Source organism: Penicillium rubens, assembly GCF_028828025.1.
Source record: "Penicillium rubens strain IBT 27055 chromosome Unknown utg000002l_segment0_segment0, whole genome shotgun sequence".
In the NCBI taxonomy this organism is placed as follows: Eukaryota; Fungi; Ascomycota; class Eurotiomycetes; order Eurotiales; family Aspergillaceae; genus Penicillium; species Penicillium rubens.
The window spans coordinates 1,008,607-1,023,424 of record NW_026890600.1 but is presented as its reverse complement, the minus strand read 5'-3'; the positions used below and the strand labels follow the sequence as shown (position 1 = coordinate 1,023,424).

At 47.9% G+C, this 14,818-nt stretch overlaps 6 protein-coding genes across 6 annotated transcripts; 4 read left to right on the top strand and 2 right to left on the bottom strand.

Moving 5' to 3' along the window:
- Nucleotides 1-2,087: 2,087 nt before the first annotated feature.
- Nucleotides 2,088-2,872, bottom strand: N7525_002839 (uncharacterized protein; the record flags this gene model as incomplete). Its single annotated transcript, XM_061212481.1, has 2 exons — nt 2,088-2,657; nt 2,717-2,872. 2 exons carry the CDS (start codon nt 2,870-2,872, stop codon nt 2,088-2,090), a joined length of 726 nt encoding a protein of 241 aa, XP_061069502.1.
- Nucleotides 2,873-4,456: 1,584 nt separating this feature from the next.
- Nucleotides 4,457-4,874, top strand: N7525_002838 (uncharacterized protein; the record flags this gene model as incomplete). Its single annotated transcript, XM_061212480.1, has 2 exons — nt 4,457-4,468; nt 4,515-4,874. 2 exons carry the CDS (start codon nt 4,457-4,459, stop codon nt 4,872-4,874), a joined length of 372 nt encoding a protein of 123 aa, XP_061069501.1.
- A 2,002-nt stretch (nt 4,875-6,876) lies between these two features.
- On the top strand, nt 6,877-7,968 carry N7525_002837 (PHD finger domain-containing protein; the record flags this gene model as incomplete). The annotated part of the gene is made up of 3 exons (XM_061212479.1): nt 6,877-7,185; nt 7,207-7,661; nt 7,716-7,968. 3 exons carry the CDS (start codon nt 6,877-6,879, stop codon nt 7,966-7,968), a joined length of 1,017 nt encoding a protein of 338 aa, XP_061069500.1.
- A 443-nt stretch (nt 7,969-8,411) lies between these two features.
- Nucleotides 8,412-9,500, top strand: N7525_002836 (uncharacterized protein; the record flags this gene model as incomplete). Its single annotated transcript, XM_002558450.1, has 4 exons — nt 8,412-8,930; nt 8,988-9,087; nt 9,158-9,345; nt 9,396-9,500. The coding sequence occupies 4 exons, from the start codon at nt 8,412-8,414 to the stop codon at nt 9,498-9,500; spliced, it is 912 nt and encodes a 303-aa protein (XP_002558496.1).
- A 2,479-nt stretch (nt 9,501-11,979) lies between these two features.
- N7525_002835 (uncharacterized protein) lies at nt 11,980-12,909 on the bottom strand (the record flags this gene model as incomplete). Its single annotated transcript, XM_061212478.1, has 4 exons — nt 11,980-12,246; nt 12,306-12,544; nt 12,591-12,676; nt 12,809-12,909. 4 exons carry the CDS (start codon nt 12,907-12,909, stop codon nt 11,980-11,982), a joined length of 693 nt encoding a protein of 230 aa, XP_061069499.1.
- An 896-nt stretch (nt 12,910-13,805) lies between these two features.
- Nucleotides 13,806-14,177, top strand: N7525_002834 (uncharacterized protein; the record flags this gene model as incomplete). Its single annotated transcript, XM_061212477.1, has 1 exon — nt 13,806-14,177. The coding sequence occupies one exon, from the start codon at nt 13,806-13,808 to the stop codon at nt 14,175-14,177; it is 372 nt and encodes a 123-aa protein (XP_061069498.1).
- Between the last annotated feature and the right edge of the window lie 641 nt (nt 14,178-14,818).

Genomic DNA, 14,818 nt, shown 5'->3' with positions numbered 1-14,818 from the left:
ACAGGAGACAGAAAAGAAAGTCGACAAGCAGGACATCTCGGTGGTTGAATGGTTGCAGATAGACGAACTTGGCGCCCACAGTCATAGCAAGGCCGATTAGATAACATTTTGGAACAAGGAGACAAAAGCAACAAGAGGGGCAAATACAGGAGAGAACATACTGACTGGAAATCGTGGTGGTAATAAACAGCACAACGTTGCAATAAAATGAAGGACAAGGTGCAGAAGACGAAGCAATCATACATGCTCAACGTGCATAAGTATGCGGAGAAAACCCTAGAACCCTAAAGCCAAGACCATCTAATCCGAAAAAAGCGACAATAATGCAGGTACCAGTGGGCAGGAAGAGCGAATAAGCGACGTGCGTGGCAGAACAGTCCATACGTAGTTAAGCCACCTCTTTTTGCAACGTCTCGCGCACACGTACATCCGTGTTGACTATTCCCTTTCTCTCACTTCGTTCGTTTCAGGGCAATACAAAAAATACACTTGGATTCGAAATTGGCTTCCATATTCAACAGGCACAGTATCTCAAACCCTGCCACTGGGACCATGGTGAAACTACCTGGTCATTTAGCTAGCTTACAGAACTTCCTTCGTGTCACTTGAATACTGTAAAGTATCTCACAAGGCTTATACACTACGTTTCCTGTATCATTTGATTAATTAGTATTCTTTCTGCCAATTTTGCCTTGGCCGCCTAGGCGCCTTCCTAGGAACCCCTAAAAGGTCTGCCAAGACAGATGCCTATAGGAGCAAAAATATTCTGCCATTTATTTCCGTCTTCTCGGACACATAAACCACCACCTGTTCCCCATAGGTTCTATTCTACCATCCTCGCATCAATTTCGACTTGCCATAGTGCACGGTACAATAACACGACATGGTGGGAAGACAAGTATCAATGATAAAACAAGATTACGGTGAAATCGGCCAATCATTAATTGATGAAATAACGGATACATTGCGTACTCGCAACGCAGCGTCGTTACTCTACATTGCCGAACAAAAATGCTTTCAGATCACTGGCTTCTCTGAAACACAGCGAGGAAAATGCGTTGAAATACTCTCTCGAGTGCAATCTAGTGCTTACCACTTAAGAATCAACGAAGAAACCGACCAAGACATCATACGTTTTCAACTCATCCCTATTTTAAGGGAGAGTGACCTTGAGCGGACAGCGTACGATTTTGCTCGATCCGGGCAAAATTTTATCCAAGGGCAGCGCGACTCCCGAAGCCGGAGTGCCATCCGAACACGATTGGAGAGACTGCGAAAAGAGCGACAGCTATCACCTCGAAACCTTTGATCATCTTCGTCTCGTCATATCTACGACAACGAGGGCGCAACCTACCTTACAGCAATGTGGCTAGCGCTCACAAAACCATAACGGTAGATATCTCGCACGGCGCCGGATGCTCCGAAAATATACCCCAACTCTCGCGCTTGCACCGACGTTATTTGTGGAAATCCGCCGGACTTTTTTACGCTCTCCGTATGTGATCAAAAGAAGGCATTTTAATTCTACATATGGCACTGAATTTCTCGCCGCGGATTCCTCCATGCAATTAGCCATTCCGATCGAAAGTTTTGGGTTTCTCGTCTTTTGCGTACCTCGCCCTCGCTGTTCTATCTCGGCTCATTGAATGTATCAGTGATTGTTAAATAAGGATCCCTTGTCTCCTCTGTGTCATGCCAATTGAATGTATTATATTCAAATGAAATCTAATTCCTGGTGATTGACTAGTTCTGGCGTCTTGCCAATCGAAATGATTGGTAATATAGATGATGTAAGCTAAATTAGATCACATGGCCTTAGTAAGCACATAGAATAACCGCGCGCTCAGAGATAGAATAATGGACTGACAGATGCATATACTCGACTGGATATCTATTGGTCCAACTTCACCGCCCTGATTACGTGTTCCGACATGAGCACCATAACACGTGATAACGCCTTTCAATACGATTCAATACTTGAGACGGAGCTAAGTCGGAAATGGATTAGTGTGTTTCGCACTAGGGTTCGAGATAGATTTTATGAGTGCAAAGTGGTGAAACTAATTTCGATCCATCCTGTAGTATCTTCAAAACTGCGGTATATATTGGCTAGCTGTCGGGAGCGGTTGATGGTTGGCTTGTGTTGGCGCTTGTTGATTGGTCAACGGAAGTGAATAGCTTTGAAGCGAGTTGGTACCAAGCGAACCCATCTGGCCGTTATACACCGGCCAGGAAGGTTGTAGCACATCAGAAGCAGGGAAGCCAGCAAATGTAAGCTTGTTTTTCTCTGCGGTTTTCTCTGCCTCTATCTTCTTCTCCAGCTGGCTCTGCGCATATTGAAAATTGCCGCTGACCTCCAGTAGTATGGGCAACAGATTATCACTGGCTGTGTTACCAACCTGTACAGCGTCGAGTTGTTGTTGTTTCAGACTGGATATTTGGAACTCAAGTGTTTGAATCCTGGCCAGATTCTGGTCATTGGTGTCACTCAGCTGGCGAATCTTTGCCGTGGCTTGGGTTTTGTCCGCCTCTAGTCGCTGTATTGATTGTAAGAGCTCATCCCGCTCTCTATCAGCGTCCTTGAAACCCTGCAAGCATCGCCGATGAATGACACTCCAGTGCTTTTGTTTAGAGGTCTTCGCTATTGGCGAGGGGCTCTAGATTCCACATTCGGGTGAGTACTTGCTTTCACAAGATCAGTAATTACCGGACGTACCAAGGGTGTATGGAGGGATGCACCTTGGGTGCCTGACGGAGGGCCACCATGACCGGTGCTGGGAGGGCGTCGAGTCCGTTTTGGAGCAGCATCTGACTCGGAACTGCCATGACCAGCATCAGCTGGGGCTTCGGATGTCGTCCTACGGGAAGGCATATCGAGCGTCAGCACGCCGAAAGGGTGTCTTTGCAAGATGGAGTGAGTTCAGCATTGACCGTTCGGGTTGACAACGTCGGCTCTTATAGGTCTCCGGCGTACGCGCCAGTAGCCAGAAAATTTCGGAGTTAGTCCCCTGCCGCTGAATTTGCGCCGCAGTATTGCGAGGTTGGCGGATCGGATGCCCAGTCATTGGTCCATGTTAAGACAACCGGCCCGCAATAATGGTCATCCTGTAATTTCCACACTATGGTTATATTGAGGGTCGGTGGTCAGCCGTTAACCATCACTTAACCGGTAACGATGAACTTGCTTCGTCGTCTATAATTCTGCAGTTAGGTTTTGAACATTGTCCCGACGGCGTACTCTTTCTATCAGTAGGTAGCGCTCATTCACATATCCAATAAACATTATCATGGGAATCAGATCCCGGTCTCATTCAAACTGCCCAAGCTTTGCCAGACCATGCAATTTCGCCAAGTACTCGACCGCCGCTATCCCTGTATGTTAGTGATCTACCTGGTCTTTTCGGTTACTCTGGACGGTATACTTTGGCCCGGACTTCCCGCCGCTAAGTACTCGAAAAGCTCTATCAGACAGCGCGTATCGCGCCGAGCAGGAACTGGTAGTGGTTAATTTCCGGTTTACTCTCTCCTCCCGGTACATCAAGCAGTCCATCAATGATCGCCAATCTACAGTATGGTACACGCCGTAAGATATTCGCGGCAACAGTAGTGGATCATATGCCGATCTACGTTCGTAAAAGGCAGGTTTTGGGCGATCTGTGAATATAAGAGTCTGATTCGTTGGACCTCGTAAGCTACTCCACATTCGAATTGGTCGCGACTCAATAGTGCCGCCACTCAACCAGATATCGAGAATGTATTGTGGGTTAACATAGAATTATCCCTGTCGCATAATTTACGTTTTCCCGTGATTAGAAATCATATACCGGGGTACGCGATTTGACTCAGTCTCGACTGTGTGGCACGCGTTAAGTCTGTCACATGAGGCACTCGTTCTTTCTGTTGTCGCAAAGGCCAAGGTTCCCTTAGTCTCTAAGCTGGCTGTGTTTACTCGCCATCAGCCGAGGGTATGCTATCAGTTTGGCGTGCATAGCGGTTTCTCTGTGAAAATGTGAAAACGTGCTACCAGTCTTGGGTTGACAGTGTATACTACTACTCCAATCTTCTTTGCCATTTCCGTCCTAGCCGGTACATAGGCATATTAGGGTTGGAGAGCACGAAAAGACTTGCTACGGTCACAGGCGGGAGGCACATAAGGCACTGGGTGATTTCATCGTTGCGTTGCACAATGCAGACCTCGGGTTCTCGCACCGTTTCAAACTTAGACCGGTTAACCGTATATGGTCCAAAAGAGCTCAAACGGACCGTTCACGACCCGTAAGATGTGAGCCCATTGGAAGTCCAAGGAAACTCTAGTTGGAGACTGAATATTGACATAGAGCTATATATACAAGCCCAACCTCCGTTGCTCGAGTAAGCTTCCTAGTGCTTCCGTCAGACCCATCTCCTCGTGACTCCGATTAAGACACAACTTAGTGCTTGTCTTTATTCTGATAGAATGGATTCCGCGGTAGGCTTACTAGACCCCTTTCAGGCTCCATCTAACTCCATAATAGGAATATCTTCGACTCCTCGCGAGGCTCGACAGTCGGGCAGTCCGGGCAGAACGAGCCCAGTCCAAACTTGAACAAGAATTGAGCGCCTCCAGGGCTGCCGAGAATCAAGCGACAGAGGAGCTGGGCCATGTGTCCAGATTAGCGGATATCTTCTTTGAACTCAGTCAAATCCTGGGGGGCGTGGTAGATCATTGGCTGAAGGAGCGCGGAACCAAAGAACCCGGCCAAGAGCCGGAGTCAACAAAGGTAATGCTTGATGTGTTGTTGAAACAGTTGGAAGCACAGGAGTTTGCCAATAGCGGTGAGAAATCCGGTGATGACTCGGAAAGCGGCACAGAAGCTGCGGCCCAGCGCAGCTAAGTCATCGCTAAACGATAGCTTACCGTGCATCGCTCCTTGTTCATGTACATTGGTTTGCGAGTGACCAGAATTGTTTACGGCTTGTTCGCATGCAGACAGTCGTAATATTTCATTATCTACTTTGCTGTGCCCATTGAAACGTGTTCATTTCTATATCTGCCCATATATGTCCCATCGTATTCTTAGTTCAGTTTACAACACCTCTTTACTTGAAGTCGTCATGGTCACATTTCAATTTGTACTAATTATGGAAACCAACAGATTTTCTGTCGTGCTCAGAAGCTGACGCGAGAGCTTTAACATGTTCTGGAAGACGATCCTTCCAAGTATACCATCATCGGATCGCTACCCCGGACTCAATCAGCCGCCAGGCTGGAAGCTGCATTCGAATGGGACCGCATTCAACGATCGGCAGCTCCATCGCCAGAGTTACTTTCTAAGGAATTCCAGAAGTAGAAGATGTAACCAGACAGCTCTGAGCTCGATATGCAAGCCCAATATAAATATCTCTCTCACGTCAATACTGAATCATATAGCAGAGGGCTATTGTTGAGATGGTGAAGGGGCTACTCCTCAATAAGCCAGAATACATGCTCGTCGTTGGTGGGAGGCTGGGACCCGGGACAAAAAGGCAAGATAGGGGTAGCAGAGTGGGGGGTGTCATGGTTTGTTTTCGTTCGTAGTTGGCGGCCCTGCTAGAAAATAGTAAGGCATTGTCAGGCCAAATGGTTATAATAAAAAGTTCTGTTGACGTACCGGCCACTACCATTCATACTGCGTGGGGAGTGTGTTTACCGAGGGTTATTGTCGATTTCTTGTAGCGTGTGAAAGCCGGTGACCAAAAGGTATACGCTGACTATTTGTGCCTATTATGTAGGACATGCTAGTCGGCCAGCCGTGTGCCGGTAAAACAGACTGATAGTACCCATCTTGCTGAGTTTGAGTAGCTTCCTCTGTTTGACTGGCCTGGGCGTGTAACCGGTCCATCCATCTTTGGGCGCACTTTTTAGGTCGGGAGGTATAACGCCTGCATTCTGCGCATAGCAAATACCTTGCGGCCTTTGAGAGTCCCATTGCAGGTGAATGACCGGTAGGAAGATCTTGGAACATCTTGAGGCATATCGCTCCATCTATCCGTGAATCTTTGGACACAAGGTTTTGACAACGGACTCCATTGTCTTCAGCCCATCGGCACTTTAAATGATGAGTGGGATCGCCAATAATTTGGCCGAGGAGTGACTCAAGATTGTCAGAGCTCCAGTGCATATTAGTGGAGAGTACAGAAGGATGTGCGGTAGGTACAATGGACATCAAAGGAAAGGAGATATCTGGTCAGAGAAAATGAGAAATCTTGGTAAATTATAAGGGATACATTCTTCATATTAATAAAGTGCTCCGGATGGACAGTGAAATCTCTCGTGAACCGGGCGGTCAAAGCGTCTAGATGAAGGAGAAGAGTCCTAATGGCCCTTGGTTTATCACCCTACAATCGAAGCTTCTATGTTGCATATGACGCTTTTCCCTTCTCCTAGGAAAGCAATACAGGTTCCTAGGAACACGAGGGCCCCTCAGGACATTCCACGGACTTGTATGATAGAGATCAATGTTACTTAAGCGCTTTTATAGCCAATAGGTGTCACCTTTATCAACGGCTGAAGGCTGCTAGGTTCCTGGGAACGGAAGTCTGGTTCCTTGGGGCTCAAGTATGGGCTCCTAGGACTGCATGGGCTCCCAGGAATACCCGTGTCGTTCCCTGGGAGCACGCGTCCGGTTTCCAGGAACACATATTCAGGCTCTAGGAGACCGAGTGCTTCTGGGAGCTCAACCGTCTGCCCTGCAAAGCAAAGGGCGTCTAGATTATCGCCACCCATATCACTACACAACCTCATGTATAACAGAGGGATTTACTATAAAGACTCAATAAATTCGTCGTGGTTCGGTTTCGAATCGCCATCACCACCTTGATACAGATTTTACCCCATATCCACGTACCACACTCAAGATGTCAGACCCCCAATGGCTTTGGGATCCCTTGAGTATCTGTGAAATGGGGCCCATTAGGGAAACTAAGACCTGTTGTGGCATTACCAAGAAAGGAGATGCTTGCAAGCTGATAGTGAAGAAAGACACCCTCAAGGAAGGTCGTCACAAGTTGAACAACCTAGCACGAGGCCCATTCAATCTTTCTACTCTTGACTCCCAGCTCAGCGACCTTGTATCATTCTTTCTCTGCAAACAGTGGCATCGAGAGCGTCAGCACAATGATGTTAAGCAGCGGTGGTTCGATGCAGCCGTGCGTAATCAGGCCGATGTATAAGAATCTCCACGCCAGCGTTTTCCACATATTATCGCGGAAGAAATCGACGGACCGCAACAGGAACCAGCCAGCACTGCCTTGGAGACAGATGGGTTTGCTCCCATATGGGGTGTTGACGCGGCTTTCCCAAGGCTTCCTTCCCCGACATGGCTAGAGGTGACTCGGCCTCCTGGTCGGGATGTTACACCGGGCATGCTCACAATGAATCGCGTGCCCTGGAATGTTTCACGGGATAACCTAGCCATTCTGTCTATCCACAATGAATACGGTGGACTGCACTCCCTCCAGATTCACACCGTTCGCCAAGAGTCCTGTCCAGATGGTGAGAGGTGCCCAATTTGCTTCGAGGGAGATAGCGACGATCTGGTCATGTTGCAATGCGGTATATGTAAGGGGGTGGTTCATTTGGGGTGCATGGAGGGCTGGCTCGCCCATCGTTTACCGGGAAACAACACCTCTTGCCCAATACAGTACGTAACTCATCACCTTCTAATCCCCAGGGCTGTTTACTAATACGGACACAGTCGATGTAATGGATCGTTCCGCGCTCTCTTACGCTCGTCGGCTGTTGGAAATGCTACCGGCAACTCGACAGCAGAAACACCTCTCGAAGACACATATATACTAGTAGAAGAGACAAGTGTGCCAACAGCACCTCCGCAGCGTCGGTCAACCCAGACTACCCGGCGTTCAGACCGTCCTCGAGTCTTCTCAAGCTCATCCATTATCCGTCGATCACCTCGGTCGAGGCAGGTTCCCGACCGCTTCCTACCCTAGGTTTATGTTCCGTATAGACGAAAGCTAGTTTACGAATGCACGAGATCAATGAGTTTCACAGGATCAGATTTGTCGTAGGGCTATGCGCAACGTGTTTAGCACCAATCCTGAGTAAAGACAAACAGTTCATCATTGGACCCCTTAGATTTTGCGGGGTAGTCTATGAACAGACATGGTTGGACCTTTCCAGGGCCGGTTTCACCGCGGTGATCGTTTTTCTGACGCAGCTTTGAACGCTTGACCTAACAAAGCTGGACAGCCATAAACACAACAGCCACGCTCGGCTCGATAGGTCAGTGTCAAGCTAGCACTGCAGCGGGGCAAACATGAGCTTACATCATGGCCTCATTATATAAATAGTGATTGTCTCAAGGTCTCCGGGTACAAATTTTCCCACTTCCCAATGTTGACGTCTTGAGCCATACTATCATATTCCTTGCAGAATGGATCCCATAAAGCGCCAGCCCTCTCGACCTGAGCCTGAGTGGCGTGATGGAACGCCCGATTGGGCCGCTTTGGAAAGAACATCTCGTCCTTCAGTGCCGTCTTCCAGGCCCCAGCCCGGTCCAGTGATAATCCCCCCTACACTTTCCCTCCCTCATCCTGCGCTACAGAAAGGCCAGATTGAACAGACTATTCAACCGGTCTTCGAAAATCCGTGGTTGACGTACGAGGCGATCGTGGTGATCTCTCAAGGACAGTCAGTCTTTCTGGCCCGACACAGAAAAGACAAAGCGACACTCGTCGATATCCATCTTTTGAAGCAGCAATTCTCATCCGTCAAGCCATTGCTGGATACAATCAGCCAAACATCACACCCCAGCTTTCTAGGTCTGGTGGGGTGCTATTGTTGGGAGGAGCAGGTATTTCTGGTCCGGGAGCCAGTAGAGCTCTCGGTAAGTCACATCCTCGCATCAAGATGCACTATCACTGAGGATGAAATTGCTGCAATTGTTCGGCCGGTATGTACTACTCTCAATGGTTGACGCGGGAAAGCAAACGGTGCTTATGCCCGATAGGTTCTCGGAGGAATTCAATATCTGCGCTGTCACGGGAGAGCACTCGCTGCCTTGAGTGCCGATACTATTCTACTCACGGAACTTGGTGGGGTCAGGATCGGTGAGTAAATATTTGGGTATAACTGGCGGGCCACATGAGCATGAGATTCTGATAATTGACCATGTCGCAGCGGGAGTGGAGCATAGTTGCCAAATCAATGCAGCCGAGATGGACGCTGCCACTATGAAGCTGTTTGCCTTAGCTGAGATGGTGGAGAGGCTACTCATGAAGAATCCTTCACAATATCCGTGGAGTGCCGAGATAAAAAATCTGCCTGAAGAGCTAAAAAGATGCGATTCACCGGAAAAGCTACTACGCGTAAGCCTTGACCTCCTCCCAGCCCTCTGCGTCATATACTGACCAAATAGAGCAAATTGTTCGAGCAATTGGGGGATGAGGGCGAACTGAAGATGCTGGTGAATGCGGCAAACAAGACTGCTTACCACAATCTAGAGTCATACAAGCGCATATGAACGTGGTGATGCGAAAATGCGGCGGGAATCCGTCCTCTTACCGTTTGGCAGGTGAGAAGAGACAATTGAAGGTTTTGTACTGCAGATGGTACAGAATTTGGAGGCAATCTGCAGCCCCATTTGAGGAGATAGCTTGCGGGGGCTTTTTTGAAATACAGCTATATATTATCTATATTACACTAACGAAGTGATTGTTACTAAACACTGAGACAGAGTGGTTGAAAATAGTCAGATATGGGCATATCTTACCCGCTTTGCTCGTAGCTGAACTTGGCTTTGTCCGTAGGAAGAGCTGTCCTCGCATATCGATTTTCCATTTTCAGCAAATACACCATCCACCGAAAATATCTCAGGAGAAACAGCTTTCATGTGATCTAGGAGCAGATATTTGATGGATTCACCGCGCCTGACGCATGACTGGATCCATGGCGACATTCCGTATCGGTCCATGGTATTGGGATTGGCGCCTCTTGAGAGTAGCAGGCTCACCAAGTCTCTGTTACCTCTAAAGACGGCAAGCCAGAGCACTGTTTGGCCCTCGCGGTTTGGAAGATCGATCTTGGTACGAGGGTGTTGAAGGAGCTGGTTCACAACTGCAGATGACTCTTTCGCCACACTATACCAGAGAGCACTCTCGCCATCTGCGTTTCTCCTATTCACGTGCAAATTTTTCTTACGTAGCAAGAGATTGGTAATTAGCTCCGAGCCATATTTCGCGGCCGTCATAAGAGGAGAGAAACCATCGTGTAGCGCATTCACGTCGGCCTGGTAAGAAAGCAAGGTCTTTGCAAAGGCGCGATTGTTGTTTTTAGCGGCCTAGTGAAGCGCAGAACTGTTTTGGTGCCTGATATTATATTTGATCAGGGCTAGGCGTAGCTTGGGATAGAAGGTTGAGTGTGTCCGAGCAAGAGCAGAAATATCGCCTCCCTCTAGGGTGCTTGCTATGATCCATAGGATCTCTGTTGGGAAGTCGAGAATGGAACTCTGCACGACATTGTCAGGATTCGGAAGGCTCCTCTTTATTTCAGCTGTTCATACCATGATTTTGGGCGACGGAGTTCAGTGGAAAGGGAGACAACGTGCTGCTCAGATGATGTTTATCGGTTCCAAGGTGACGGCAATAGATAGGAATGAAAGTGATATAACTAAGTTGTTAAGCGTTTTTGAATTAAGAACCTGGCAAACGCGAGATACGTGGAAGGGGAGAAGCTTAAATAACACTCGTGGTCACCGGCCAAGCATCAGTTTCCCCCTACCAGCTGACGCAATCGACTAGCGGTCCTAGGAACGCTGTCTAGGTTTCTAGGATTCCTGCTCGGTTCTAGAGACCAAATCCATAGGAGACATGGACCTTACGATGCTAGGATTGATATTCTACGATATTTGTGCATTATACCAAGATCCAGGATTGGTCCAGCTAAACTGAAAGAACAGCCCCAAATGACATACTCTAGGTACCAGGCAATGACGTTATAGGCTCGTGATTTTCTTTTAACATGTACTGTTAATTCAGGATTATTATGATTTATATGATTTATAGCATAATACCCAATATGAATTGGATCATCTGCTAGATTGGTAAAGCTTACTGATTTATCTGATCCAAGTCTGGAACGCAGCTTCCAAATAAGCCATTGGGTATCCGAAATTATTTGTCCGTATCAGACACGGTCCCCGCTTCGCTGATAGCCTGCGTTAATGGAGCGGACTTGTCTGGGGTAGGGGCTCTTATAGTGCACATGTAGGTGGCGCTAGTAACAGGAACCAAACGCGGTCTTCATCTATAGGAATATTACAAGTATACCTGGTCACGCGTAATTCCTACTGGTGGTTTAGTCTGTCACGTGTTCTTTCTAGCCACTTTAGGTTAGGCGCGGCATGTGCCTAGCGAAATGCCGGTGGTGATTGCTTCGAGCTGAGTACAAGAGTACGCAACTACACCCTTGGCTGATGGAGCTGGATCCTGCTGGTAGTGCAATAGGTATTTATATGGAGGATTAAATAGTGTTCCGCGTACAAATTCGGTTGGCGTACAATAGGTGCTACTGCTTTGTGAAGGGTGAGCATAGGATATATATAATGACCAGTATGATTTGAGGTTTCAACCACGAACCTAGTGAACATGGCCTTCTATAGCCCAGGATAGCCCTTCGCGCTTGCTATCTCCAGATAATGTATCATAGGGTCAATACCTGTGTTCCTACACGTAATAACGCGTTTTTGCACGAGCATAGCCGCGTTGCGATAGGCGCAAAGTGATATTTCCTAAAACGGGGGTTCAATTTCAGACCCACACAGAAGCCCCTATTGGCTGGAGCGCTAGCGCTCGCAAGGTAGCACCACCACGTGATCGCTATGTCAGTCAAAACACCTCGTCGCGTATCGGAGCCGGTATTCCTAGCGCCATGCTGTCTGTGCTATCACAATATTCACGTTGCCTGCCTCCATACAGCATGCCCCTCTCATGCGCTTCGTACTCCTACAACACCTGCATAGCTTTGGTGATCCCTCCACTGATACGAACTAACTCGTCTTCTAGTTGAGTTTCTCGAGATGAAATACTATCCAACTCGTCCTGAAGTTGACGAATTTTTGCGTGTAATGTGCGATTCTCGCCGAGGGACTCCTGGAGATGGATGCTGGTGCGGCCAAGCTCGTTCTTTATTTCATGATTGGCGTATTCCAACTCGCGGATCTTTGCTGTGAAAGAGCCGTTTCCCTCCTCGTCACTACGGGCTGGCCCAGACTATATTCAAATTTAGCACCGCGTTGGCTTCAGACAACTGTCAATATCGCAATGCTCACCTCTTCCTTTGGCAGATGGTCCCGTTCCAATCGGGCAAACTGTAGCGTCTGCGGAGTAACTGCCTCAAGCGACCGGCCCAATTCCTCGCAAATGGACCTGTATAGGCCCACGCTTCCACTGCTCAAGTTCGTCTGCAACAGGCTCTTCTTAGATTCTGTCACGGACCAAGCGTACTTGTCTCCGACTGATGGCTGTAGGCGGACATCGCTGGGAGCGACGACAAGACCAAGTCGATCATCTGACGATTAGTTTCGCTCACGAGGCAGAGGAAGACTATAGCATACATATATGGGCTACCAATGCCTCACGACACTGTTGTCTGAAGAAAGCGCGCCTTTCATTGCTTGTGAGGACCATGATTGTATTTGATCTGTTCTGTCAAACAAGGCTTAAACCCTTGAGATATGCTCAGGTTAGGCAGTAGAGATGATATACCTCGACGACTTATCGGCCGAAGACGATCTGATTGTCGCTCAAGCATCAAAACCCCAGTGGGGCCAACCGGTTACCGATGACCATAGTTGACCGACCCTTGGAAATTGTCAACTGGCTATGAATTTCTACGACAATTGTATTAGCAATACTCGTCAGATTTGCGATCATAATCTGGAGATTTGATGTTTTCGACCATGAGTCCTAATCCACCGCGTTTCACCCTCGCTCTCGGCTGAGGTTATCTAACTTCTGCCGCTTGTTGGACCGGGCAGCCTTTCCACCCAAACCACGCTGATGCTGCCCCCGATGATCGATACGCAGCCACTTTTGTCTTCGGAATATGACTGAAAGTCGAGGCGGTCTAGTTCAAAATGTTCCAAGAAGTCGTTCTTCCTATCTCACGTTAGCGTGATCGAGAGCATATAAGAGGGGAATCGAACAGACCATGGATATCCGAATCTTTGGGAATTGGCCTGGGCTTTTATAGACGGATTGGCCAAGTGTGCTAGCCCACTGGCCAGCCAGCTTCTGACGGGTTGAACCCAACGAGCACCCACCTTTAGTTTAAACGGGCTATTTATCAACCGTTCAAGTCCGATTTTCGTCAAACCTATCCAACTAAGCGTTTATCATGTCTCTTGGTCGTTGTGTCTTTGCACTGTCAGATTGTTTCTCCAACCATTAGGTATCCGCACCTGGGTTTAGAGTAACTTCTAGGCCCTTGACTGTCAATTAGATAGCGTAGAGGGTAAAAAGCTAAAATTGGTTTCGCACTAAATCTCAAGATCCAATTTTTCACATGACTATGACACTATGGGACGGCGAGTGAACTCGGAAGAGCGTACAATCAAAGTCCTTGCGCCGCCAAAGTATGGGCCGTGCTGCCGACTACAATCATCAACTTCTTGCGACTATTATGTGAGGAGCGATAGGTTATGGATATGCGTTGAATGTGACGAGTGAATGTGACAAGGAACACTTTATGGTGAACGTAAGGTCATGGCGGCGATAAATAGCATCGGGAGCCCCAGCCAAAAGTATCACCTCTCGCATTGCCCAAAATAATGCCTCTCATCTCTCGTCAGCCAACGCACCCCGCGGGAGACGAACTTGACACTATGCCCTTACTTGTTCGCCGCCCTAACACGCGGCCATCGCGAAAGTCTAAGGGTGCCAACAGCCCAGCTCAATCAACATTGCAGCGAGACCAGCCTACGCTTAGACTGCGGCTTCAGCAGAGATGCATGACGCCGGAGGCGTGGTGGACGTCTCTTACCGCGTTTGGTGCACATGATAATATTTCTAAGCACATGCTGGAACACGAGAAAGCCATTGCCACGGAGGAAATTCGACAGGAATGGATGCGACGTCTGCGGCCCATGCCGCACCGACAGAACCCACCGGCAAAGAAAGGAAAGGGACACAAAAGGAGCTAGCGCTGCTCTATCATACAGTATCTGCCGGAGAAACAATGTTCCAAGGGAACGAGCCTTCAATTACTAGAGAACTATCTTGTTTATCGTAGATGTGAATGGTACCATTTTACAACATACAATATTTGCTTCAATATACAGCCATCACCTCGAATAAATTAGAAAGATTCGAATTTCTCTGTGGGGATGACATGACCAGTCATTAGTAAGCCTACTGTCAAGAAATAGGATGATACTGTCTTTTTACCATGTAAACATGTGACTTTTTTACTATGCACTTTGCTTACTAATTGTGTCCGACTAGATTGTCAAAACCGGACAATTGTTGTTTTTAGTTAGTTAGAGAATTGTACCATTGTGAATTTTACCCGTACGTTCGCCATATACCAGATTTCCGACACCTACAGATCTAGCTCAATTAATGGACATCTCTGTATGCTATCCCAAACGAGCGATATCGAGATGGTAGCAGTGTGAAGAAGCAATAGAGATCAAATGTTGCATGTTTCGGCTCATAATGAACGAATAAGAAAAATGCCGTCGCTATTGGTATATGGAGGAGTTACTGGTGGGAAGACGCCGACGCTGATACCCACTAACACCATATGAAGGCGGTATTCCCGAGGGCACCAAAGGACGTCACT